Source organism: Herpailurus yagouaroundi, unplaced genomic scaffold (assembly GCF_014898765.1).
Source record: "Herpailurus yagouaroundi ecotype Mexico unplaced genomic scaffold, PumYag 188, whole genome shotgun sequence".
NCBI classification, from domain to species: domain Eukaryota; kingdom Metazoa; phylum Chordata; class Mammalia; order Carnivora; family Felidae; genus Herpailurus; species Herpailurus yagouaroundi.
The window spans coordinates 23,822,756-23,849,788 of NW_024412419.1; the positions used below are offsets into that span (position 1 = coordinate 23,822,756).

Here is a 27,033-nt window from a genome sequence, read left to right on the forward strand (position 1 = left end):
CAAGCATTCTTTTTATTCTTGTTTAATATGACTTCTGAGATTCAGCTTAAATCTCAGTACGCAGGGCTACTGACATTGGCTGCCCCTGACAGTTCTCGTTATGAAGGAGAGGTGTTACTCTCCAGTATCTTTGGAAAAAAATATCCTAAGATGGATTTTAAAATGAATCCTAATAGCCACAAAAAGTCCCATATCGATGGCAGGGAAAGTGAATTTTGCATGACAGATAACAGAGAAAAGTGAAAAACGCCAGCCCCCTTTACTGACCCTGCTAGTGAAAGTGAATTTCTAATAAGAATTCCAATAGATTATATGTATCAGTTCGAAGGATTGTGATTTTCTCAAATCCTCCTGCCCCTTTCTTGAAGGGAATGGAGTTTAGGGAATAAAGAAATCGCCTGGAGTTTCGGGAGGCCTCACTTCACACTGCCCGGTGTGTGACCAGGGAGAGTCCAGTGTGATACTGTGCACTAGGCTCCTGTCTTGCATGAAACTTGACCAGCTGCTTATTGGTGCATGTGCGTGCAAAAAGAATCTGCCTTTAACATTATTCTATTTCTTCTGAGAGCTGTGAGATACTGTACAAATATTATTTGAAATAATGCAAAAGTGTTAATTTTTTTTTCTCTCAAGGAGTAGAGGTACTAAGATGTAGAAAATTTGCCTGCAGTCTTCACAATTTCATCTTTCGGTGGGACATTTGAACTGGCTCTCTTTGGAGATTCCCTATTTCTAGACGCACTATGAAGACATATTATCTGCAACAAGTTTCAAAGACTTGCTATCCAGTAACAGTAGGTGTGTCTATAAACCGGAGTAGAGGGATTCTGTCCAATCCTCTGTAATTGGGAGAGCGGACTCCCGTTATCCTCGTTTAGGACCGCCTGACTCCGCAGACACCTCCTGGTCCCAGACTTGTGGCTTATTCTGGGCTTTGTTCTGTGGCTCTGGGAGTGGAGAGCGGGAGGTGCAAATTGGCAGTGGACAGGAAGTGCATCAGACCTATCGTGAAATATCGGGTGTGGCAAAAGAGAACCTTCCAAAGATAAGTTTTATGATTTTACTTTGCCAATAAGTCTGCAGTTGTAACAGACATTAAGGGAAGTGAGTGGTGTGGTGCCGAAGGCGTGAAGGTTGTTAAATGGACGTGATTCTCATAGTCCTGCTGCTTTCTTTCAGGAAACCACCCGATTAACTTTCTTCGCTAATTTTATGGTTTGCTAAAGAGATCTTTGAATAGAAAGAATAAACAGAACTGAGACTATAAACTTCTTTCTGGTCCGCTTCTGTATAAAGACTAAACGTAATTTGGCTTACTGGGATGACACACTGAATTAATTGGCCTTGGCTCCCAATGCATTAGGGGTCAAGGTGTCAAGGTGAGTGAAAGGCACACACGTGTGCCCACGCACCACTCCTTTCCTGTGGGTTTGGGGCCGGGTGTTGGGATTTGCCTCACACAGAGGTGAAGTCTCATATTGTTAAGTGAGAAAGTGAGGGTTCACCTAACTTGCTTGAGTCACAGGGGTTGGTAACTGCACCCGGGGCTCTTAGCTGCTGCCCGGTCTGCCTGCCGTCTCTCAAGGAGGTGCTGAGAGCTAAACCAGCCAAAATATTATAATCATCTGAAGTTTTGTCAATATGCTATTCACTTATATTGGCAGATATTAAAATGTAAACATTCTAGACTCTAGCAACATGCACTAGTTGCTGAAGCTTAGTGGGAGTTCGTTCAATACGCCTGTCTTTCAACTAATACCAGCTGACGTGCCTCTGAGCGAGCACTGGAGTGATGGCAGGACAAATAATTGTAATTTCTTTCAAGGAGGCAGTAGCCTTGGTAGATAGATGGAGTAAGGGAGATAGCTAGAGCGTGGGCAACAGAGGCAGCTGAGAAGTGGACTTTGGGCCAGCACTACAGACTCTGGTGTTCGCGGTCGTTCCGAGGTTAGCCCGGTAGCACATCTTTACCTGAAGGGTAACACTTGTTTTACGTTTACTGAACACTGAAGAGCGGGGAAGTCCTTGCTTCGGTTGTGTGGTCATAGTTCGTGTTCCTTCCTGCCCTCCCACCCCCATTGTAGGTAACGGTCTGTTCTTACACTGAACTTTTCCAATGTTTCAAAATTAAGTTAGAGCTAAAAATAGCTTTGTGCTTGGGTAGCGCATTAAAAGTGAAATACACCTACTCAGGATACCAAAGGAAAACAGAATCTTAATAGAAGCCTTACTGTTTGTTCTCAATAATTCTCTTTTATTTTAGGGCATCCTATGGAGGATTACGGGAATGCTGGGTTTTGTTTTGCATGTTCGCACAACATGGGCAACCATCTGCTGCGATGAACTTAGCAAAGTCAAATTGTATGTTCTTTGGGGACCCATTTAAAGAGTCATTAGCTAAAGACAGATTGACAACACACTTCATACAGTTTTATGAGTCTTGTCATGGGGAGTCTGTTATCAAGGGTAGTCTGAATTTATATGCATCTTGTTTTTAGGTCCACAAAGCTCATGTGAATGTTAATCTTGCTGTTATTGGAGAGACTCTATTAAAGTAGTCTGATCACTTCGAATTTCTTAGTAAAGTCAAGTAAAGTTAATCTGCAGTTACAATCTCTTATAGCTCTAGAGCTTGCCAAGTATTATATGAAGCAGCCAGAAAATTTTTAAAAAATTGCTCAAACTGATGAAGTATCTTCCTTTTTGTGGTGCTTATTTTTAACATTTAAGCCAAGTTTTAAGTGTGATAGAGTCTTCTTATTCTTTTGAGCTGAAAAGGACTGGGTTCTAGCAGGTTCTTGCTACTGTTACTAAACAAGTGGCAGATGAAACCAAACCTGGTACAAACAGGAGAACCAGGAGGCCCAGAGGGGTGGGTACAAGGGCAGGGACATAGAGGCACGTTGTGACTTTGGAAATTCTCCCCACACCCAATCCAGATCACTTGGGAATTGAGGAGGCATCCGAGCCAGTGCTTGTGCTTGTATACACTTCGTAATCTCCATGAGGGGCAGCGAGGAAGGGAAACCATTCTCCCCATTGCACACGGAGGTGCTGAGGTCCAGGCAGATCCGATACCCCAAGGGGAGCCGGGACTCGCACCCTAACTGGTGGGAGAGAATCCAGTCTCCTGACTACTACGTAGATCATACTCTTTAAGAAAAATTAAGTTTATTCCCGCTCTTTTGATTTGCTATGATTTTGAGGTGCCACATATTAAACTGGTCATTCTCTTACAGATTGCCAGTTTCCCAGTGGTACGGTTGTGAACTTGTGGTGAGCTTCCTTACAGATACGGAATATAAATAAGTTATTCTAGCTTATGGTTTAACTAACATGGCTTCTCTAAACTGTCATTGTGTCTGTTCGTGCTCTAGGTCGGACTCTTCTATCATAGTGAATAAACAAGAGCATCTCTGGCATCTGTATGAATGGCTGTGGCCTTATGGCCGGGGCAGTACTGAGTGGACAGTAGTTGGGATTAATTTTGTGGTGATACCTAGGGCTTACAGTGAGTTAAATGAAACATCTTGAGGTCATATCTCAGTGTGGAGGTGTTTATTTACTTATCCACGTATACAGGCTTTTAAGACTTGACTATCATTTACATGAAAATTGATACCAATGAAGACAATTAGAATCAGCAAATCAAACTCAGTGGTAGTAAGGCACAACCTGAAAATGTAATGGATTTATAGTTTTTAAGAAGAGACAGGGATACAGTTTCCGCCCCCCTCCCCTCCCCCCCCCACCATTAATGACAATAAAGAGTTGGCTGTTTAGCCATGTAGCATGCTCCCTGTTTAACTGGTTACTGGTGTTACAGATCTAAAATGAAATCGTTCTTCTCAGTTCTTGTCAGCTCCCCTGTCATTATCCTTTAGGAGACTGCATCTCAAAGTATCACTCTTGGGCCCCTTTAGGTGGTTTATGAGTTAGATTAATGTTTACATAATTGGACTGTTTACTTTTGTACCTGGCATGAGCCAGAACTGTACTGATTATTTTTGGCAGTTAAGATAAAGAAAAAGTGGTGTTGAGGGTATCAGATGTGCAGAACCACTGACTAGGGCAAGGCATCTGCCATAGAAAGAATGGACACTTGTCCAGCGTTGGCCTAGAACAGAATGGCTTTCCCACATCCAAAGTGATACTTGTGATGTAGGCGAAAGTGGGGCGGTGGGGGAAAAGGTGGATATGTACATATAGTCCTTTTGCTCGGGAATGCTCAGAGCCTAGCAAGGAATGGAAAATGCTCTCCTCCCGAAGCAATGCTTTGGCACAGCTACCACCAGGAAAGAAGCTGAGCAAAGGGCCGGAGGAGCAGCAGAAAGAAAGAACGACGTGAAAATTCACTGGTAAAGCCTTGTTGCGTAGGTGTGTGTGTGTGTCAAATTCAACTGGTCCCCAGTTCGTTTTCGTGGAAATAAACGTAATGTGTGAAAAACAAGTTCAGAGCCCCCACGACAACATGCCAGTGTCAGTCTCTGCACGCCACTGCCCTGTAGCCCCTCTCCTCTCTGCCCCCCAGAAGAAGAATTCTGTGTTTCGGTCTGCATTTGGTAGCTAGACAAACGATGCTATGTATGTTTGAGCAGATGTGTGTCCCCTCGTCCACTGGGATCACATGATGCAGGGGGATGAACGTAGGTGAACACTGGAAGGAAGGACACTGCACCCCTCCTCAGGACCACTGACGGCCTGTTACTCCAGTGACCCGCCTGTCACTTGCAGGTGGACGTCAGCGTGGTAACTTTCATGATGGAAACTGTTGGAAGGTTTTGGCTGGGGAGGTATTGATACCTAGGCCCGTGAAGGGATGGGTTTCTATGCTTCAATGTATCACTGCTACTTAAGATTTTTGCTTTTAAATGATCAGAGTTTATTTTAATTAGTGGAAAGTTTTAAATTAAGTAAGTGATAATGCAAATCTTGAGTTTTCAATCCAGTAGGAATCCTCACACTCAGTTTTCCCCTTTTTAGTAGGAGGGTTTTCTTAAGGCATGAGGTATATTAGCAGGATGTTTGAATCTCTGGATCTGTACGTACGGTGTTTTGTATCATATTCAAATTAGGCTGAATATCTGCTTTTCATTCACATGAGTGTATTCACATTTTCTTTACGGTACCGTAACTATTCATGTTTTTACAATCATCGTTGAATCAGCGCAATCGAAAGCATCCGGACATCACCTAAAGGGACATTTCAGTTAGTTGTCTCTGATTTTTCCTTGCCCGGTAAAGAATGAATGTCTTTCCCCGTGCCAGCCCATTACAAGCACCTCCTTTATTTCTGTTCCCTCCCCCCTCTTCAAGTGGTCCCGGTCCACATCAGCAAGGTAAGGAGCCACCCATGACTCCGACTATGAGACACATAAGCAGCGAATTCTGACTGCACTGAGGCAGAGCACACACAGTTTGAGAGAAGCAGGAGGCAGCATACATCAAACGCCCCCAAGTCGGGGCCTTGTGTCTCTCGCTTGTCTTTATGATATTTTTCTTCTTTTGAAAGAATGAGATGAACCCATGCTCGAAACCTTTTCCTAAAGCATTTTGAAAATACAGCTGTTTCTGTGGCACTTCAAAACAAGTTGGCACAAAATGACAAGTGACGTTTGGTCTCTGGTTGTGGGGGAGCCATTTCCTGTCCCTCCTCCACGGGCTCAGGGTTCCCAAGGAAGATAAATGAGTGCCAGTGGGCTCAGGGCCCAGGCTGGTTTTTCAGAATGGTGTCCTCGTAATGACTGGTTCCAGGGGCAGTGGTGGCCTCTAAAGGTAGGCCCTGTTGCTGGTAGCCATAGTTGACATTTCCACACGGGAAGTGACGTAGCCTGAACAGAGGCACTTCCTTCATGTTGGCAGTCAGCGAGGATGGTTCTAGGAGCAGAGAGGCGCCCGGAAGTCTGCCAGTTGCAACGTTCGGTGGGACGGTACAGCTTCCCTCACATCCCAGGTTTCCTCTCTCATGGTGCTCCTTCTTTGCCGGAGGATTGTTCTTTTTGGTGGGTTTCTCTGTAAACCATGAGCCATACGTTGGGTTCCATAGGCTGGTGGGTTTGTTTCTGGATCCCTGGACTTTGTGTAGCTCTGATGGCGGGTTGGACTGAGAGAACGCCATATTAACGTGTCCCCCTTCCACGGCGGGCCCTCTGGTGACGCGAACAGAGAGCTCCGCGGCCGTGGGTTTCTTGGAGGCTTTGCCGGAGGAAGTGGAAGGCAGAGGGGGCGGGGCAGCTGGATCCTGCCCTTCCTCCCGTTTAGCTTGTGGAGGGGAGACTAGGAGAGGAGGAATACCCTCTGGGTCTTGGGGCCTCATGGGCACCTTTTCGTCCTCCTCCACGAGTGGGCCATACTCTATGGGCAAAGCGGTGTTGATCACATCTGGGTCCTACAGGTGGGAGAAACAAACCGATTAAGATGCTGAATCGCAGAATTGTTGGATCTGGAAGATCCCTTAGCGATGGTCTCGTCCAAACTTACTTTACAGATGAAGAAACCATTCAGCGTTTATTGGGAATATATTAATTCATAGGCACCGGGGAATAGGAAGTGAACGGGAATCATCCTCATCCTTGAAGAGCTCGCAGAGGAAACCCTAGTATAGAAGTGTCAGGTGCTGGGAAGCAGCCAACTGCCCGGGGCAGGGGAGGCGACCAGGACAGGCTATGCAGGCTATGCCCACCACCTTGCACAAATCTTGCAGATTCACGGGTTAAAAAATATATAAATCAGTTTAAAAAATTACTCCAGCATATTCCCAATAAAATCCTTCAACTACAAAAGTCTGTGTGTTTGACTTCGTGTGTGTGTGTGTGCGCACATGTGTATGCACATGCGTGTATGCACGCAGGACAAGAGGGAGGAGAAGGGAGGAGAGGAGACACAAATGCTGTGCTGGCTTACAAGATTTCTCTCTTCTCGGCTGGGGCACCTGGATAGCTCAGTCGGTTAAGCACCCCACTTCGGTTTGGGTCATGGTCTTGTGGTTTGTGAGTTCGGGCCCCATGTTGGGCTCTGTGCTGACAGCTCAGAGCCTGGAGCCTGCTTCGGATTCTGTGTCTCCCTCTCTCTTTGCCCTTCCCCCTCTCATGTTCTTTCACTCTCTCTCAAAAATAAACATTAAAAAAAGATTTCTCTCTTCTCGGGGCACCTGGGTGGCTCACTCGGTTAAGCGTCCAACTTCAGCTCAAGTCATGATTTTGCTGTCCATGAGTTTGGGCACCACATCGGGCTCTGTGCTGACAGCTTAGAGCCTGGAGCTTGCTTTGGATTCTGTGTCTTCCTCTCTGCCCCTCCCCCACTCACTATCTCTCTTCCTTAAAAATAAAAATATTAAAAAAAAAAAGATCTCTTTTCTTCCTAGCTACCTTCCATTTTCATATTTGGCTGGGCTACACTTGATAACTTTTCCCCTGTTACATCTTCGTGTGTGCAGATTACACAGTGGTTCTTTATCTGGCCTGGATACGCTCAGCCTCTTTGTGAAACCCACGAAATGTGGCAGTGCTGTGAGGAAAACCACTTACAAACCCGACTTTGTGCTAGATCATTTTTATAGCAGTGGATTGTAATATAGAAAGGCAGAAGCAGTTGCCAGAGATTGGAAGAAAATTTGTGGAAGGAAGCTTAAACTTGAGGGAATTTAATTCTTTAATATTTTATGCAAATTGGGAAAGCCATTGCTTCAGTTTTGCAGAAGAGCACATTGGTCCAGGATTTGTCAACAAGGAGTGTGAGAATAAAAATAACTACATCCTGGTTCTCTTATTCTTTAGTTCTTTCCCTGTTAATTATTAATCTCTATGGGGGGAGTCATTCAAAGTATACTTGTACAGAATTACCTGCTTTTAAGAGGGATGTTATATACTTTGGAGAAAAATTACTCCGAAGTGTGTGTGTGTGTGTGTGTGTGTGTGTGTCTACACACACACACACACACACACACATTCAAGTGGGTATATTCCATTAGTATAACAACCTAAAATGCCATTCACAGAACACCAAGTTTTCTGAAAGAACCCCAAATAACTTGATATCTAGATAAATGCCAGTGCCCTCACTTTTTTTTTTTTATGTTTTTATGTTATTTTTGAGAGAGACAGAGTGAGAGTGGGGGAGGGGCACAGAGAGACAGAGACAGAATCCGAAGCAGATTCCAGGCTCCAGGCTCTGAGTTGTCAACGCAGAGCCCGATGTGGGGCTTGGACTCACGAACCGTGAGATCATGACCTGAGCTGAAGTCTGTCGCCCAACCAACTGAGCCACCCAGTTGCCCCAGTGCCTTCACTTTTGAACGGAAGATGCTGGAAGGGTGAGACTCTGGTGCTGGGAACGAAGGATGTGGCTTGAACACGTATGTGTCTCCTGTCACAACTAAGGTGATTTAGAAAGGTCGTGGCTCATTGTCTGACTTCTGAAATACTCTCGAGAGTCAGATATCCTGGCAGAATGAGAGCCGAGAGAGGGAAAGATGTGTGGAGAGGTGACACTGCCACAGGGAGGGAGCATCCCTGAAGGGTCAGCTGGTGGTACAGGTGGAGGGACTCCTGGGGGGGGACAGGGGGGCACCATGCAGCTGGTGATGCAAGTGGAGGAGCTCCACCTCCACTGACACGTGGGGAAGGGGGTGAGACTGGGTGTAGATGTCCAGGCAGGGGGGGAAATGAATTCTTAGCTTCTCCTCTCCTGAGGTAGGAGGCATAGTCTGCTAGAATGGGGTAGAAAAGGGAGAATTTAGAGTCCTTTTTGAAGGAAATAAGGACCAGCAGTACTGCTAGGAAGCTGTGTGGCTTGGAGAAACCTCTCCAAACCTCAACTCATCTGGAAAGTGGGGATATTTTGTGTACCTGACTGAGGATACAATGGAATACATGGAAAGCGATTTGCATATTACAGATGCTGTACTAACGCCTTTGATGCTGTTAAAATTTCTCCGAATCACCTTGTTCCTCCCTTGAATCCCTCTGATATAGGTCATTGGGCACAGGATTTAACAATTATATAGTGGCAGTGGTTTCACATTAGCATTTCTCTAGCCACACCATAAACTGAGAGCAGGTGTTTCCCATACGTCTCTGAAGCTCCAGTTTTGTCTACAAAACCATTAGTTACCCAGTAGGGTTTTAGTCAGCACTTGTGAGACCTGATTCCCTAATATTATTGAGTGTCTGAAACTGCGTCATGTGTTGGTGAAGGAAGAGGCGGTAACTAGCATTTATTTCCAAACCGGGCAAACTGAGGCACTCGTCATTTTACTGCAGAGATAAACAACCATTCTAGTGATTGCAACTCCCTATTTCCTGGCTGGTTTTTAACTTTCATTTCACATTTTGGTATTTGCCATCTTTTCCATATAAATGCTGGTCAAAGGGAAAAGAGTTTATACCTGGGTGCAGTATTCAATCCTCTCCAAAATTATGGCAAAGTTGGGCCTATCTTCAGGCTGATGTTGCCAGCACTGGGTCATTATCCGGTATCTAAAAGAAGAGTAAGCACACTCATTAAAACCGGGAGAAACAAGGGTGAAAAATAGTTTCCCCAGCACTTTCCCAGGGGGACCAGAGGTGGCACTGTCTTGGAGAGTGAAAACTCATCTATGTCCCATGTGGCTGGCATATGCCGCCCTCTGCCGCCTGGGCCAAGGAATCGCGCCCAGGTGTAAGGCTATTAGAACACCAAAGCTCATTAACAGACGTCCTGGAGTTGACATGAAATATGGCTCCTCTCATTCCATTTCTGAACTAAAGTCACCTCTGGGGAAGAATATTCTAATTATATTTCCCATCTGCCTCGCTTGTGGGAAGGAGGTGAGGGATGCCCGACAAGACAGCAGAAAATGCAGGGATTGGAAATCTTTAAAGGTGACTTGAAACAGATGGCATAGGGCAGCCGGGGTGGAGTCTGGGACACAGATTCCTAAGAGGTGTGGGGGAGCCTGGTGAGTCCACAGCCTCCAGTCAGACAGTAGATAACTTTCAAGTCATGACATTACTGCTTCCGAGGGGCTGGAGGACTAACCCTCCTCACGCAAGTCACAGACACACTCCTATCCTGGGGCATATTAAATGAGGTCAGCCATCTGCCCCTTCGTCTTAAAAAAGCATATGTGGCTGCAATATTTTTTGAAAAGGAAAATCATCCTTAGCAACTTGTAGAAATGTTCCCCAAAGAGTCATACACGGGCCCAGGACAGTTCTTAGGTGGGTCCATCCGTCCTCCGCTGGTGACGAACTCCAGAACTTCCTGGTTGCTTTTGCTAGGGTATGGCATGTATCCAAGAGAAAATATTTCCCACAGCAGCACTCCAAAGGACCTGTGTACAGAACAGAAGATACGATATGGGCACACACACGCACACACACACGTACGCAGATATATAGACATACACACAGGGACACACAAAGACATACACATACAGATATAAAATTTGACTCTTTTGTTACACATTTTCCCAAATTGGGAATTCTTAATATGGAGAACAACAACAAAAAGAATGAGAAAGTAGCCACATGCGATGCTCCATAAAAAGGTAACCATTGTTAGCATGTTCTTTTTTTTTGTTCCAGTCAAGTTCCTGTACTTAGATTTTTTTTTACATCATTGCAGTTATATTTAATAAGCAATTTTGAACCTTGACTGTTTTTGCAGTTTCCATTACAGGATAAACATTTTCTATGCCAATAGAAACATTTGAAATGGTCCCAAAACATTCCCTGGAGTAGTTGTGCCATAATTTGCCTAATCATTTCCATATTGTTTTTAATTTTTTACAATATTTCAAAGACTGTGATGAACATCTTTGTGCATTGTTTAAAAGAACAATTTCCTTAGGAAAAATTCTTCAAATTTGGGATTAGGATAATCTAGTAAAATCTAGGATAATTCTAGTAGAATGGCTAGATCAAAAGAATATGAACACCAAAAAATTCTTGGCACATACTGTCCACTTCCACTCTTCCAAATGTGTCATTCCCAATAACCAAGCAGCACTATGCAATAATGCATCAGAAATTCTCCCCAACATTGAGTATTCTTATCAAAAATGAGAATTATTGCTGATTTTAAGGTAGAAAATGGTAGAATCTTTTAGATTATATTTATTGACTTGATAATGAACATGGTTGTTTTCTCAAGTATATTCGCTCCCCCCCCCCCATGAATTGTTTGTATTTTTTTGCCCATTTATGTCTACATATTGTTTTGGTATTTATTAATTTTCTTTTTTATTTGTAGACCTACTTTATCAGAGATACTAACCTTTATCCAAAATTGAAATAATTCTATCAGTTGCTTTCTAATTCCACTTTTTAGCATCCCAAAGATTTTTATTTTTAGGTAGTCAAATCTATTTTTTAAAATTTTGTGATTTCCTCCATCTGTTTTATAGAGTGTACAATCCTCCCTTCACCAAAGACTAGATGAGTATTTGCTGTTTTCTTCTAAGTTGTATTTGTTCTTCTCCAGCTGGATTTGAGAACTTAGTTTGGTGTGTGGTGTGAGGTAAGGGTCTACATTGAATCATTTGCAAACAACAAATCCTCTAATACTATTCATAGAATAATTTCCCCCTATGGACTTGTGAGTAAAACCACATCTGTTTCTGAGCTCTCTATTCACTTAATCTATTTGCCTGCTCCTTGCATGATGCCATTCTGTTACATTTTGTGTATTTATGTTGCAATATCTGGTAGGACAGTTTTTTCCTTAAGAAATGTAGTTGAATTCTCATTTGTTAATCTGTTTTAAATGACCTTTATTTTTTTGTTTTATTAAAATTTTTTAAATATTTTTGAGACAGAGAGAGACAGAGCATGAGTGGGGGAGGGGCAGAGAGCGAGGGAGACACAGAATCTGAAGCAGGCTCCAGACTCTGAGCCGTCAGCATAGAGCCCAATGTGGGGCTTGAACTCACGGAACGTGAGATCATGACCTGAGCTGAAGCCGGATGCTCAACTGACTGAGCCACCCAGGCGTCCCTAGTTTTATTTTTTAAATGTTTACATTCATTTTGAGAGAGAGAAAGCGCATGAGTGCAAGTCAGGGAAAGAAAGAGAGAGAGAGAGAATCCCAAGCAGGATCTGAGCTGTCAGCGCAGAGCCTGATGTGGGGCTCAAACTCACGAACTGTGAGATCATGACCTGAGCCAAAACCAAGAGTTGGACACTTAACAGGTGCCCCCATTTTAAATAAACTTTAAAATGATGCTATCATGTTCCAGAAGCATCATCTTTCATATTTTGACTAAAATTTTTATTTTAGCCTTTAATTTCTTACTTAGCTTTTTGGCAAAAAGAAAAAAAAAAGGGTCTATCCTTGTTTTTGCATCTGGGTGTAGTTTTCAGATGTTAATAAATATTCTATCAAAAATTGTAGAGAACTATAGCTTCTCCATCTCCTAAGGAAAAAAAAGTACATCATCTTGGTGAAATTTCAAAGATTCTTGTGAGGAGCATTGGGCAAAGATATTGTCCATATTTTTCAGGTGAGAATTCTAAAGCAGAGGTTATTATACAGTTAATCTGAGACAGACTGGAATACGTTATTAGATCTCTCGATTCTGCTAACTACAAATTGCCTGGTGTATATATTCTTCTCAGTTTGTCTTCCCCCAAGGCAAAACAAAATAGGCAAAATCATGCAAAAAAACCTGGTAGTAAGGCATAATGAATTCCAGCTATCTTTTTTCTGCCTGTCTAGGTAGCTAGAGAAATAGATTGTAGTATCCTTTGAGAGAAGCAGCATATTAGACAGCAAATAGATATTTATTTTCTTGGTTTGGAGTTCAAAGGAGCAAGAGGCAGTGTTGGTCATAGAACTTTGATAATTTTAGGTAAGGAGAGTTGTCATATTTAGCAAATAGCCATACAGGAACCATATTTCTTCCAGACAAACAAGAGATGCTTTTAAAATATAAGTATATCCCAAATACTGCCTGGGATATACTTATACTAAAAAATTACTCACTGTTCATCTGAAATCCAATTTTAACTGGTCATCTTTTATTTTATGTGCCAAATGGTTCTATGTTTTGTGTGCCAAATGGTTCTTTAATCACCTATAAGCCTGTCCTAAGTAGGAGCAATAGAGCCCACGGCTTTGCCCCAAAACATTCAAAGCCAAATAAAAACAAGTATTTAAAAAACAAAACAAAACAAGATACTCTTCCTTCTCTTGGTATTAAACTTGCTCTGCCTGAAATGAAAGAAACAGCTTAAGTAACTGCTGATTAAATTGTTTTAAGAATTTGAATCAGTGAAGATAATCTGGTGACAAGGTTTTAAAATCGTGAATCGTGCTGTGCCCATCAGTCTTTTAAAGTTACATTTTATTTTCCTTTATTCGTAGCTTGGAGCACAGTTTTTGGAAAAATGGGAACCAAAAGTGCGTCTGGCTTTTGGAATGGGTAAGTTAAGGGGATGAAAGGCAGAGCGTAGGGAATACAGTCAGTGGGATTGTAACAGTGCTGTGTGGTGACAGGTGGTAGCCACATTTGTGATGAGCACAGCATAATGTATACACTCGTCCAATCACTATGTTGTACATTATGTGTCACCTGTACTTCAACAACAACAAAAAGGTTACTGTACTGTATTTAGGTATCCAGCCAGCTGATCCCACTGTCTCCTGCAGTTCTCCTGGGAGCTCGAGACTCACAGACCAGAAGTCCACTCAGCATCTCCACTGGCCTGTCTTACAGGCATCTCAGACTGGACTTGTCCAAAAGCTCTTTCCCCACCCAACCCATCTCCTCTGTTCTCTCCAGTGGCGGCCATCCCAGGAAGTGCCCTCGACCTCGCTCTTGCCACACCTCCCACTCTACAGCTGACTTTCAGCAATCCTGTCCACCCTCAAGGCACAGCTCGAATCCCACCACGGCTACTGGCTGCCCTGCCACCACTAAGCCTGCCTCTCTGTTCTCTTATCGAGAAATGGGCAGGGGTTCCCATCTTCACCTGCCCCACTCCAGTATCACTTCATTGGCAGCCAGAGTGATTTTTTTTTTTTTTTTTTTTTTACAGATCCTGTCAAGCTCTGGCTTCCAACCTTTCAGGGGCATCCCATTGTGCGCTGAATAGAACCCACGTCCCCTAACCTGGTTCCTAGGGCACTCCGCGTCCGGCCCCTGCCTGCCCTTCTTTCTCAACTGTCACTGGCCCTCAGGCTCACCAGCTCCAGCCATGAAGACTTGTTTTCATTCCTCAAACAAGCTCATCTTGCTTCTGCCACTGGCCTTTTACATTTGACTTTCCCCGCAGCCTGGAAAGCCTTCCTCTCAGATCTTTCCATCTTTCTGCCATTCAGGCATTGGGCTGTCACCTCCTCCATGGAGCTTTCCCCACCATCTGGACTAAACAGCTTCCCTCCTCAGGCCCCTCCACCCCACACTCTTTATCCTCTGCTTTTTTGTCTCCATGGCACTCATCAATATCCGAGGTTATGCAATTTATCTGTGTCTTTAAGCATTTTAATTAGGAAATAATGTAAGCTTTAAAAAGGAAAGGTAATATAATAGATAATTTTGTACCTAGGTGTTAAACTTTTGTCTTATTTGTGTCCAGTCTCCTTTTCTTTTTTTGAAGAAAAAAAAATAACAGTTAAGTCCCAACCTCCCTCCTCTCCTCCTCCCCTCCCTCCCCTTCCCTCACTGAAGTTGGAATGTAACATTCCCATCTATGTTTGCAGAGTTTCTGCAATGTGTGAAAGAATAACAAATCTGTATTACAGACTTGGCTTTTGTATTGTAAAATTATGCATAATGATATCCAACCCCTTTCTGGAACTTGTCTTTCTTTCAATAAAGGTTGCATACAGATTTATCCATGTTGATACATGCAGGTTTAGTGTGTTCTTTCATATTGCTAAATAGTTTTCTGTGATATCGGTAAGCCACCATTTATTTTCCATCCCCCGTTTGAGGGATACTTAAGTTGTTTTTGCCTTTTCTCTATTATAAACAGTGTTGCAAATGAACATCCTTGCCCAAATCCATATTTGTCAACCTCTAAAGTAGACACTTGGAAATAGAATTGCTGGGTCACAGGATAGACATGTGTTCAGAACGGTTACCTAATTACTGAACTTACTATCTGCATTTGGCTAGGGTAGTTGGTGATGCTCTATAACTTTGGTGCACATGGAATCACCCAGAGGGCTCCTTAAAACACAGATTGCTGGGCCCCACCCCTAGAGCTCCTGTTTCATTAGGCCCGAGGTGAGGGCTAAGCACCTGCATTTCTAACAAGTCTCAGGTGATGCTGGGGCTGCTGATCCCAGGACCACTGTGATCCACTGGGTTTGGGTAAGTCACATCCCAGTGACTTAAAACAACAAAGGCTCCTGCTCACATCATCAAAACATGGGTCAGGAAGGGGATTCTGATCATTGTGACTCCCCCGTCTTGTGATGTGTTTCGCAATTTGGAGGACGTTTGTCCATTGTCCTCTTGGTTTCCTGTGTTGCTGTTGAGAAACTCGAAACCATTTGGATTCCCCATTTTAATCTCTTATAATTTTTTACTATTATTATTTGTCTCCTTGAAAGCTTGCAAAATCTTGAACACCACTGGTCTGAACTTTCACGATGACGTGCTTTTGCGTGGCTCTTTTTACTCACCACGCTTGGCACTTGGTGGACACTTTCATTCTGGAAATGTATGCCTTTCTGTTCTGGAAAATCCTCTTGAATTGTTTCTTTGATATGTTTATTCCCTTCACTTCTGTTCATTCTTTCTGGGACTCCCATTTGTCAGATAATTGGATCTAATGGGTCTAATCTTCTTAATTTTCTTTTCTTTTCTTTCCTACATATCCCATTGGTTCATAGTTGTTTTATTTTCTAGAAGATTTATTCAACTCTGACTTCAACCTGTTACTTTTACATTATCATTATTATCATATTAAAATATAAACTGTTTTCTTAACAATAGTTTTAGATTGTAAATGAAGGATGAAGGTAATAGTGTTCTCACATACTTCACATTCAATTTCCCCTACTTTTAGCATCTTACATTAGTATGGTATATTTGTTACAATTAATGAGCCAATATTAAGGCATCATTATTAACTAGAACCTATAGTTTATTCAGATTTCCTTAGCCTTTGCTGCATTTACTTTTTCTGTTCCAGGTCACCATTAGAATATCACATTTTATGTATTTGTCCTATTTCCTTAGGCTACTCTTGACTTTGGCAACTTCTCAGGCTTTCCTTGTTTTTGATGACTTTGACAGTTTTGAGGAGTATTGGTCAGGGCTTTAGCAGAATGTCCATTTGGGATTTGTCTGCTTTCTTATGATTAGACTAGAGTTGTTGGGTGTGGGGAGAAAGACCACAGAGGTTAAATGCCGTTTTCGTCACATCATAACAAGGGCACATGCTACCAACATGATCTATCACTATAGATACTGACCTTGACCACCTGACCTAACATGGCTGTGTGCTGCTCACATGAGCTTCAGGAGACTAATGCTCCACCTCCTTGAGGGCTGTCTCATATTTCTATTTCTAAGAACTTTTTTTCTCTAAAACCCTTGTTTTAAACAATCTTTTGTCCTTAGATTACGGTTGCAACAATTCATCTTTCTGAGGATATTATAGTTTTTAGAAGTTTTCCTAAGCTTTCTGCATTTTTCTGCCTCCAAATTCCTCTTTATATATTTGTTTCCTTCAGATTAGAATCTTCTCTCAAGCATTTGTTGATTCTTGGCTGGCTGCTCATATTTTATTATGGGGACATTACAAAGCCGATGAGAAGTTCTATGTAGATCTTATCCAGTGGGGGAGCAGCTGGCTTGCATGTTTCACTGGGTATCGGTCCCTGTCACTGCTGTCACAAACTGCCACAAACTTGGTGGCTTAAAACAACAGAAGTTTATTTTCTCACAGCTCTGAGGGTCAGATGTCCAAAATCAGCGCCATATCCTGGACTGAAATCATGGTGTCTGCAGAGCCACGCCCCCTCTGGAGGCTCTAGGGGAGAATCTGTTCCTTGCCTCCTCTGGCTTCTGGAGGCTGTCAGAATTCTTTGACTTGTAGTCACATATCTTTCACCTCTATCTGTGCTCCCACTGCCTCCTCCTCTCTGTGTGTGGCATCTCCCTCTGCTTGCCTCTTATGAGGACCCTTGTGATGGCATTTAGGGTCCACCCACATAATCCAGGATGACTGTCCCACCTCAAGATCCTCAATCAATCACGTCTGCAAAGGCTCTTTTTTCCTTACATGGGTATCAATTACAGGTTTCTGGGATGGGGCCATTGGATCACCATTGTTTAGACTATTGCCACTTGGAGCACCTGGAATTTCTCTCTTCATTGGTCAGCTCCTCCAATGAGGAACCCTTTGGTCAACTCCTACCTTCTGCCATGTTCCTGTCACTGAGGGGAAGAAGGGTGCATACATTTATCTTATTTTTAAATTTTCTAACGTTTATTTATTTTTGAGAGAGAGAGAGACAGAGCATGAATGGGGGCAGGGGGCAGAGAGAGAGGGACACACAGAATCTGAAGCAGGCTCCAGGCTCTGAGCTGTCAGCACAGAGCCCAACATGGGGCTCGAATTCATGAACTGCAAGATCATGACCTGAGCCGAAGTTGGACACTCAACGAACTGAGCCACCCAGGCGCCCCCCTACTTTTTTTAATCTTAGAGAGAGAGAGAGAGAGCACACACAGGGGGGGGGGGGGGGGAGAGAGAAAGACAGAGAGAGAGAATCTTAAGCAGGCTCCATGCTTAGTGCAGAGTCCAACATGGGACTTAATCCCATGACCCCAGGATCATGACCTGAGCCAAAATCAAGAGTCAGATGCTTAACCAGCTGAGCCACCCAGGCACCCCAAGGGGACATACATTTTTAAGTAAATAGACTTAATAAACTTAAGTAGGTAAACTTAAGTATATATATGTATATATACATACATACCTATAAACAGGGATATATATATTCCTGTTTATAGTAGAGAATTCATCCTCAGTGATGTCCAATGTCCCTAAGACCAGAAAGACTTTAATTCAATCTCTTAACAGAAGGAACCCCCGGTCTTGTGTTATGGTAGGGGAGAGACAGGCGGTGAGGGAATGGGCCACGACTCTGGTTACTTTTTAAATATATCTGTCACTGATTTTCCTACCTGCTGCACCTCTACTTCCAGGGGTGCCTGACACCTTTACTTTCTGGGCCTTTCTTGGGCTCTTGGGCAGAGTGAACCAGGTTGCTTCTGGACCTAGTTATCAACTTTCTGGTGTCCTAAGAAAGGTACCACTTGTCCATAAACTTCCCAGTTTCCAAAATATTGTCATTGTTGTCATTTTTATCCTTGGGGATTTTTATACAACTAAAAAGACTCCCTTTAATGGTGTGTGTGTGTGTGTGTGTGTGTGTATTTTGGCAGGGAGCACAGGTTTAATCCTCCATTTAAAATTATGTGTTGCTCTTATAAACCTTGTGTAAAAAAGTACAGAGATTTCCTAAAAATTTAAAAAAAGAGCTACCTTAATATCCAGCTATCCCAGTTCAGTCGGTTAAGTGTCTGACTCTTGATTTTGGCTCAGGTCATGATCTCACTGTTTGTGAGATCAAGCCCCATGTCAGGCTGTGCACTGACAGTGTAGAGTCTGCTTGGAATTCTCTCTCTCCCTCTCTCTGTACCTCCCTCTCCCCTTCCCCCCCAAAATAAATAAATAAAGTTTAAGAGAAAGAAGAAACAAAAAGAAAGATCCAGCTGTCCCACTTCTGGGTATATAGCCAATGGAAATAAAATCAGTGTATCAAAGAGATATCTGCACTCTTAAGTTCACTGCAGCATTATTCATAATAGCCAAGATGTGCAAACAACCTAAATATCCATTGGCAGATGAATGGTAAGGAAAATGTGGCATGTTTATATACAATGGAATATTATTCAGCCTTAAAAAAGAAAATCCTGCCATTTGCGACATCATAGATAAACCTGTAGAACCTGATGTTAAGTCAAATGAGCCTGACACAGAAAGACACATACCGCATGATCTCACTTAAAAGTGGGACCATAGATGCAGAGGGTAGATGGTTGCCAGAGGTAGGAGGAAGGAGGAAATGGGAGATGTTGGTCAGGAGCACAAAGTTTCAGTTATGCAGGATGAAAAAGTTCTGGAGATCTAATGTACAGTGTTTTTCAAACTGCACAAGGGGTCTCAACACCACTGTAACCTGCAGCTCTTTTGTGCTGATAATTATTTTCTTTTATCCTTCTGTTAATGGGGAGGATTTCACTGATCAATTTTTCTGATGTTAACTCAATGTCACGTTCCTGAAAGAAACCCAACTTCATAGGTATGTGGAAAAAACAAATCACCTGTGCCTCTCACTGTGTAGTCCCCAGCCAGTGGCATCAGCATTACCTGGAAACTTGGTAGGAATGCAAATTCTCAGTGATCCATAAGATTTCAGGGTAGGGAGAATAATCTGTGCTCTACCAGCCTTTCTGACGATTCTGATACATGCCAACATTTGACAGCCCCTGTTGTAGAGGTGTGTTGACTCGTCTCCTCTCCCCCTTCCCCGTGAGAGCTTGGGATCCTGTGGCCCCAGAGTGCTACCAGTAAGGCCCACAGTGAGACCCACAGGAGGGCAACAGAAAGACTCACCACGTGTCTGTTTTAGAAGTAAATATTCCTTCCATGAAGGCTTCTGGAGGCATCCATTTGACCGGCAGCATCGCACAGCCTCCCTTTCGGTAGTAGCTTGCTCTGTGGGGGAGAAGAGGAAACCCAGACTTGGTTCTGGAGGTGTCCCTGAGTGGCCAGGCAACAACAAGCTGTAGCCATCACAGCATTGAAACTAACGAGGGCTTCCTGCGGTTCAGGAGGAGAGCAGGGGAACACAGAGTGTTTAAAATTAAGTTAAGAACTTTGGTGTCATTTAATAGGAGGCAGCTCGCTGGGAGCATGAAAGCGAAGATCTATGCAATGACTAAAATATCCAGTAGCAGATGGTTAGATTTCCCCGATGGGTTTTGTGGATTATAACTCACAATGAATCACAGTACTCCAGCCTTGTAAGTACAGCCTGCTTCCTGATGGTCTGCAGTAATAGGAGACCTAGCCTGGGGTAGCTGAGAGCAGGGCCTGTGTCGTGTTCACTTTGGATCCTCCCTGACGCTCATGCAGCATTTAGTTTCAATATGGGTGCTCAACAGAGGGTCTAGGCAGCTGGAGGGAAGCTGCCTCCCACAGCACCCTCGGCAGGAGAGCACAGGGCTGGGGGTGCAGCTGGCTTCAAAGGCGTGAGTTAGTTGATTGGTTTTTATCATGAGCTGCGTTAATGACATCACTGACAAAGACTGATCAATTAACTCATACCTTTGGAGGCAGCTCCCCTCTAGCTGCTTAGATTAATTACTTCAATAAACATGTACAGTGGTCTCCCCTTACGCATGGGGGACATACTCTAAGACCCCCAGTGGATGCCTGAAACCACAGATAGTACCTAACCTTATATATACCACGTTTTTTCTTATATATATATATATGTACCTATGATAAAGTTCAATTTATAAATCAGGCACAGTGAGAGATGAACAACAATAACTAATAACAAAATGGAATAATTACAACAACATGCCATAATAAAAGTTAGGTGAATGGGGTTTCTCTGTCTCTCTCAAAACATCTTACTGTACTGTACTCACCCTACTTCTTGTGATGATGTGAGATGATAAAAGGCCTACGTGGTGCGATGAAGTGAGGTGAGTGACACAGGCATTGTGACGTAAAGTTAGGCTATTAGTAACCTTCTGGTGGTGTGTCGGGAGGAGGGTCATCTGCCTCCAGACCACACAGGGGACCGCAAGTAACTGAAACTGGGGAAAGAGAAACCGCAGATAAGGGGGGATTCCTGTACTATTTACTCTGCCATGTGCTGAGGACAGAAGTCATAGTCCGTCTCGTCCAAGGGTACGGTTTAGTGGAAGAAACAGACACACAGACAACTGCGGTGTAGACAATGCATATGAGGATGTAAGTGTGCATGTAGCTCAGTGCCACAGGGGCAGGGGCAAGGCACAGGAAGTTTCCTAGCAGGGCTGATGGGAACAGCGGGGCTGCGCGCAAGTTGGGGTGGTGAAGCCTGGCGCCAGGGAGCTGTCAGAGCTGGTGGGGATGGAGAGGAGGCGCCCATCACCGATGGGCTCGCTAAGTCATGCTGCGACACTGGTATCTGAAACCATGGGCTTTCTGGGCATTCTGAGAAAGGAGGCGAAGGGATGCTGAGACTCTGAGAGCTGGGAGAAGAGAGAGTGGAGCACCCAGTCCTCCTTGCACTTCTCTCCTGCAGGAAGGGGGTGGCATCAGCATTCCCACCCGTGTTGATGATTATCAGTTCTATGGAGGCCTGCGGGGGCGGGGTGGGGAGGCCCTTACTCTCCCAAGAGTGAAAACTCTTAAGTGACCATCTCTCCTCACTCTTCCCCTGGGTCAGGGAGGGCGTCATTAGTGACCATGCGAAGGAGTGACTTTCTCAGCTCACCGAGCAAGTCACGGTTGTAAATAATCAGACAGAAGTGAACCTGGGGGTTGGGAAGAGAAGAGTAAGGTAAAGTACAATTGAAGATTTTTGTTTAATTACAAAAATTATTTTATTTTTTTTTTAATGTACCCTTGAGAATATGGCAGGGATAAAGAAATGAAGCTAAATTAGGCACCCTCCCCTGGCTCCTAGAGCGGGTGGAGAAGACCAGTGAGCTTGCCCGTTATGTTGTCAGTTCTGGGGTGCTCCTGCCTGGGGTGATGGAAGCCAAGTCCATTTGGAATTCCCTGCTAGTGAGGAAAGGGGTTAAGTAAAAGTTTATTGAGAACGTTTTCCATGTCAAGTATGCAGGTTATTCTGTGTCTGAGAACATCCTGGGATTAATGAGAGTTGGAACCAGAAAGAATGTGGTGTCAGTGACTGCAGTCAGAGATCCTAGAATTAGACCGCCAGGCATGGGCCCTAATTAAGATTTCGTATGTCCTGGACAGGGACTCAAGGAAATGTTAGGTGGCCAGTTGACAGGGTACCAGCGCAAGCACAGCAGCGACGTCCCATCCTCTTGAGGGGATGGGGCTTGGATGGGTGACAGCAATCCTTGCTCACCTGTAGATGTCTCGGGCCATTCCAAAGTCTCCGATCTTGGCCACTCGGCCAGGGCCTGGACACGTCAAGAGGCAGTTCCTGGCAGCAATGTCCCTGGGAAGAAAAATGAAGGAGAAAATGCACTTCCGAATTTATTTCTGGGAAGATAAACGTGATATCCATCACAAGGACTTCCACCTGCAATCTGAGTTCAAATAGTTCCCTCTCTGCCCTGTATTTCCTTTGCTACTTCTACCTCAGTATGAAAGAAATAGCTGTACCAATTCCACCCTCAGAACTACCAGGGAAATGGAAACGGAACAGGGGAGATGATTGAAAATGTCTAATGGGAGAATAATAATGAAAGTAACGATAATAGGAACTAGAATTTATTGGCCTCTTGCTCTGTACCAAGCATTGTTCTAAGTGCTTCATGGGTAATTATCACAACAACCCAATAAGATACAGGGTGCTATTATTGTTCTCATTTGGGTAAAAAATGTAAGCTAAAAGAAAATAATAGAGGGACGTAAGAAATGCCATTTGGCCTTGGGCTATTGTTTTGTACAGATTGCTGTTGGAGTCTGCCAGTTGTCTCAAGGATTGTGCTGGGACAGCAGGACTTCCATGACACCAAATTCAAGCAGGTCTTTTTTTTTTTTTTTTTTTTTTTAAGAAGCTACTATTGTTCTCACGTCCATGATTGTCACTAAAGCCTTTGCTAAGCTGTGTGTATCACAGCTCTGTGGCTGAAGAATCTTTTCTTTCAAGTTATAAAGTTATCATGTCTTCTTTGCTGTTGTATACCAGATGGCCTGCTTTCCTGTGGCATGCCTATAAGGCATGATCAAAGCTTTCCAAGGCTCATCAGCATCTACTTGCTGACTGCTTACCCATTCTTGACGTGAGCGTGGGAATGAAGGATGCATCCAGAAGAAGTCTGGGATGGGCCTCTCATAATATTAAAGTCCCAGACAGAAAAAAAAAAAAAAAGTACTCCTCAGGCAGGACAGGTAGTGCTTCCATAATTTCAACTGGTTTCCCAAAGGTCCTGATCTTTGGTTGAGAAATAGGGACGTGGAAAATAAACAGGACCAGGACTGGGGGTCATCAGGACACTTAAGATACCAGAACAATGGGTTGGAGTGGGAGATGGATGTTGTTAATGCCACTGACCTGATGCCGAAGGTTTAAGTTGAATTTCGAGGAGCAATAGTGCATCAAATGCCCTAATAAAACTATAAAAGCATAACATATATGACATCAAAAAGAAGAAAAATAGTAGGATATATAGCCATTGCTTCTCAAGAAAAATAGACTGAAGTAGAACAGGAACAATATTTATATCTCCAGGAAGGTCTTTACGCTGATGTGCGTGAAATGGTTGCTTAAAAAAGTGATTTTGAATTTAACGGCAAGAAAGTGAGTGTGATATCATAGAACATGCCATGAATTGGTAGAATGACCCATAATTCTTGAAATGGCAATAAACCATGTCCAAAGGAAACAGATCTAATAGAAAAATGGGAGCGTGAGAATCTGGGGGAAGGAGTTCCTCTCTGAATGCAGAAGGTGTGCATGCATGGGAGCCTGTGAATCTTGAGGCAGATGTCGGTGGAGGAGAGAGGATAAGAGGTCACACTGCTGTAGGAGTGTGCCACAGAGCCCATAGCCAGCGAGGAAGTACAAAAGATGCCTTCCTAATGCCAGTTACCCCAGAAGAAAAACTTTGATCGAGATGGACAATTTCTATTAGAAGTTGCCTTTTGCTTATAAAGCAGACCATCTGATACATTCCTGATTTGATCTTTGACAATTCCATTTCTCAAAAACGATAAGAACAGCAACAAACTATTACCCTGGGATCTAATTCTGACCTTTGGTAACTATTTACAGATGTGGAAGTGGTAGGACTCTTGGGAGAATGTGGTCCTGTTATCTTATTATCTATAATGACAGAGTGCTGGATATAGTCGAAATATATCACGGCTTGAGGAAAGCAGATTTCAAAACGTCAGGGGAAAGAAGGATGTGATCTCTAAGCCAGAGACTCTGGATACTGGGTGAATGACACAGGGTGGAGATGAAAAAGCAGAAATGATCTCAGTGAGAAGGGAAGGCAGGTATCCGCAGTCACCAAGGTGACTGCACAGCTTACTGTCCGATGAGTCCAGACTTAGAGAACACAGACAACAGGTGGAAAGATGGCTCTAGCTAGGGATGAATTCTAAAAAGAGTATGACCTTGTCTTGTCTGAAGAGCAATAAAGTCCAGAACTGAGATTTATGGAAAGTTCTGGGCACAACGAAAAGGGCAAGACTGCCCTGCACTTTGAAGCAAAGGGTGTAGCTTTGGAGGGAACACGAAGGATTGGTCCCAGCCCCTTTTTCACTCCTGTTATTTCTATCAAGCACAAATCCTGCAAGTTGGACAGAGTTAGAATTAAGATGAAGATCTGAAGACCAAAATGATGGAGGGACAGTAAAAGGATAAGCTGGTGTAAGCATTTATTGCCTTGTTTTAGGAATGACTTTGGGAGCCTGGGCGAGCACATTTCTTGACCTTTAATGTCTCCATTTTTATTAGGGCAAAAAGCAGGGCTTGCTATCTGCCTACTTGCCTTTCCATTTCTGAACTCATACAACTTCTCGCATTTCCTGCTTTGTACTTTACATATGAACTATTACACACATGTGTTATACTCTTTGAAGACATGGGTTAAAAAGTGATTGATAGTTCACCAGGTGGATATTTACCAGTCGAGGAGTGTATCATTGGGAGGAGCTTTGCAAAGAGCCTAACAATCTATTTGACTTTTCAGATTTCAGAATCAAGGTGTCAGCTGGGAAAGTCATCAACATCGCCTGGAAAGAAATATGTAGACTCTATCATGTCTATAGCACTACATGTGGATTTGATGTCCCAGTCAAACACGATTTAAACATAAGGGTCATAGACAGTAGATGAAATGAACTATGGAGGCAAAGAAAAGAAACATTATGCTTCATTTCAGAATAAGTATTTTAGAAAAAGTTTAGGTATCCAACAGACATTAATTGTGCCCCACGATATACCAGGGCTATGAAGATGAATAAAACAGGGTCCTTGCCCTTGAGCTACCGATAGTCAAATATGTGAAACTATGAACTCCTTTAACTTCCCTTAAAGAGGTAGGTTTTCTAGATGGGGGACACACTAATGTGATAGAGGGCTGTGAGATACAGACAGGAGTCTAACAGGAGGTCAAGGACTGCCCAGCTAGGTCTCCAGTGCTGGTGTGGATATTTTATGATACCTATTTTACATATGGGGCAGATGAAGCCCTGAGAGAGTAAGTAGTTGTCTTAAAGACAAGTGAGGCTGGGGCACCTGGGTGGCTCGGTTGGTTGAGTGCCCGACTCTTGATTTCTGCTGGGGTCACAATCCCATGGTTCATGGGTTCGAGCCCTGCATAGGGCTGTGTGTTGACAGCACGGAGCCTGCTTGGGGATTCTCTCCCTCTCTCTGCCCCCTCACACGCACTCTCTCTTTCTCTCAAAATCAATAAATAAACTTTAAAAAACTGTTTAAAAAAAAAAAAGACGATTCTGAGTCATCTGAACAAGTCTGCAGAGACACCCACCACTCTACTCTGAAGTGGGGGATCTGGGCCCTTGAGACACGTAGGGAAGCATACGGAAAGAAGGCAGAGGGGAAGACCAAGGTCACTTTGACTCACCGGTGGATGAAGTGATTTTCCTCCAAATACTGACAGCCACAGGCGATGTCCCGAGCCACGTGCAGAAGGTCCAGCATGGCCAGGGAGGAGGGCTGGTTCTGTGGGGAGACAGAAGCGATCCACTGCCAAGAGATTCGAGGGGAGAGAAGATCTGAAATGCGGGCTTCAGGTGCCGGCAAGGAGCAAAGACGGACACGATGCCCAGCTGGGTCTCAGCCTGGCCGCACATCAGAAATCACCTGGCGGCTTTAAACAAACACAGATGCCGGGGCCTCACCCCAGACCAATGAATCAGCCTCCCTGGGTGGGTGTAGCGTTTGCAGCCTTCACAGCACCCCCTCCACCCAGGTCAGTGCAGTGCGCCACCAGGGCTGAGCGCCCTCAGCTGCAGCAGCCCAGGATGGGGCGGGTTCCCCTCTTCATGTAGTCTGCAAACTCTTCCACCTCAATCTTCACCCACCTTCGAGTCCCCCCAGCTTATAAACAAACCTGTGAGGAAATCAAGGGAGCTAATGTTTTTAAAATGCTCTATTGAAATGTTTAAAAGTATTAAAATTAATCTTCTGAGGTCCAGAAGATCTGGACCTAAAGTGGATTGAAAAGGACAAGCTTGCAGGAAATGCTGGGCAGTTGAAGGGCGATCTCAAGCTCTTCGGTATGGAGTCTTTTGTGCACAAAGAGACGTCATCCCACCCCCGGGGGTGAGCTCGTCTCCGCTTCCCGGACAGCCTTGCGGAGCACCCAGAAGTCTTTTCTGAAGGTCGAATTCCCATCATGGTGTCTCTTTTAATTCCTAAATCCACGAAGTCTGCAGCAGCATGTTGTCATGCAGTGTCACATTCACTATGCTGTTCTGTTTATTCGACCATGTCCCCAAGTAAACTTTGAGGGCCCCAAGACAGGGATTTCAGCGTCTACTTCCACAGTACGCAGCACGATGCTCGGGACACCACAGTGGCTCGATGAATATCGGGGGGTAGGTTGGCCGATCATAGCGGTCTACGATTTACCCAGATGCTGGCTGGGATTTTCTTTGCCACAGATCAGGGCCTCCGCAGGACTCCTTGGAGCAATAGTATGGGTCTAGGGGAGGCAGGGAGGGGTCGTGCTTCTCTAGGGCATGCTTCAATTCTGGGGGAGACAGCAGGGAGGGGAATACCCTCTGCCCATGGCACATCAGGCAATGCCTTACGTGCAATACGGCAAGTCCACGCACTTGACGCCCTTTG

The 27,033-nt window shown here is 44.0% G+C and overlaps 1 protein-coding gene across 4 annotated transcripts in view; it reads right to left on the bottom strand.

The window, feature by feature from the left end:
* Window positions 1-4,824: 4,824 nt before the first annotated feature.
* The window catches only part of ALK (ALK receptor tyrosine kinase), a 682,318-nt gene continuing 660,109 nt past the window's right edge, over window positions 4,825-27,033 (bottom strand). For all 4 annotated transcript variants that reach the window (XM_040496415.1, XM_040496416.1, XM_040496417.1 and 1 more), the window contains 6 exons: window positions 25,805-25,902; window positions 22,108-22,200; window positions 19,623-19,724; window positions 10,178-10,312; window positions 9,386-9,476; window positions 4,825-6,388 (listed from right to left, as the gene is read on the bottom strand). In XM_040496415.1, the coding sequence (XP_040352349.1) occupies window positions 5,702-6,388; window positions 9,386-9,476; window positions 10,178-10,312; window positions 19,623-19,724; window positions 22,108-22,200; window positions 25,805-25,902 (1,206 nt within the window). In that variant the 3' untranslated portion in view covers window positions 4,825-5,701. The remainder of the gene's footprint in view (window positions 6,389-9,385; window positions 9,477-10,177; window positions 10,313-19,622; window positions 19,725-22,107; window positions 22,201-25,804; window positions 25,903-27,033) is intronic.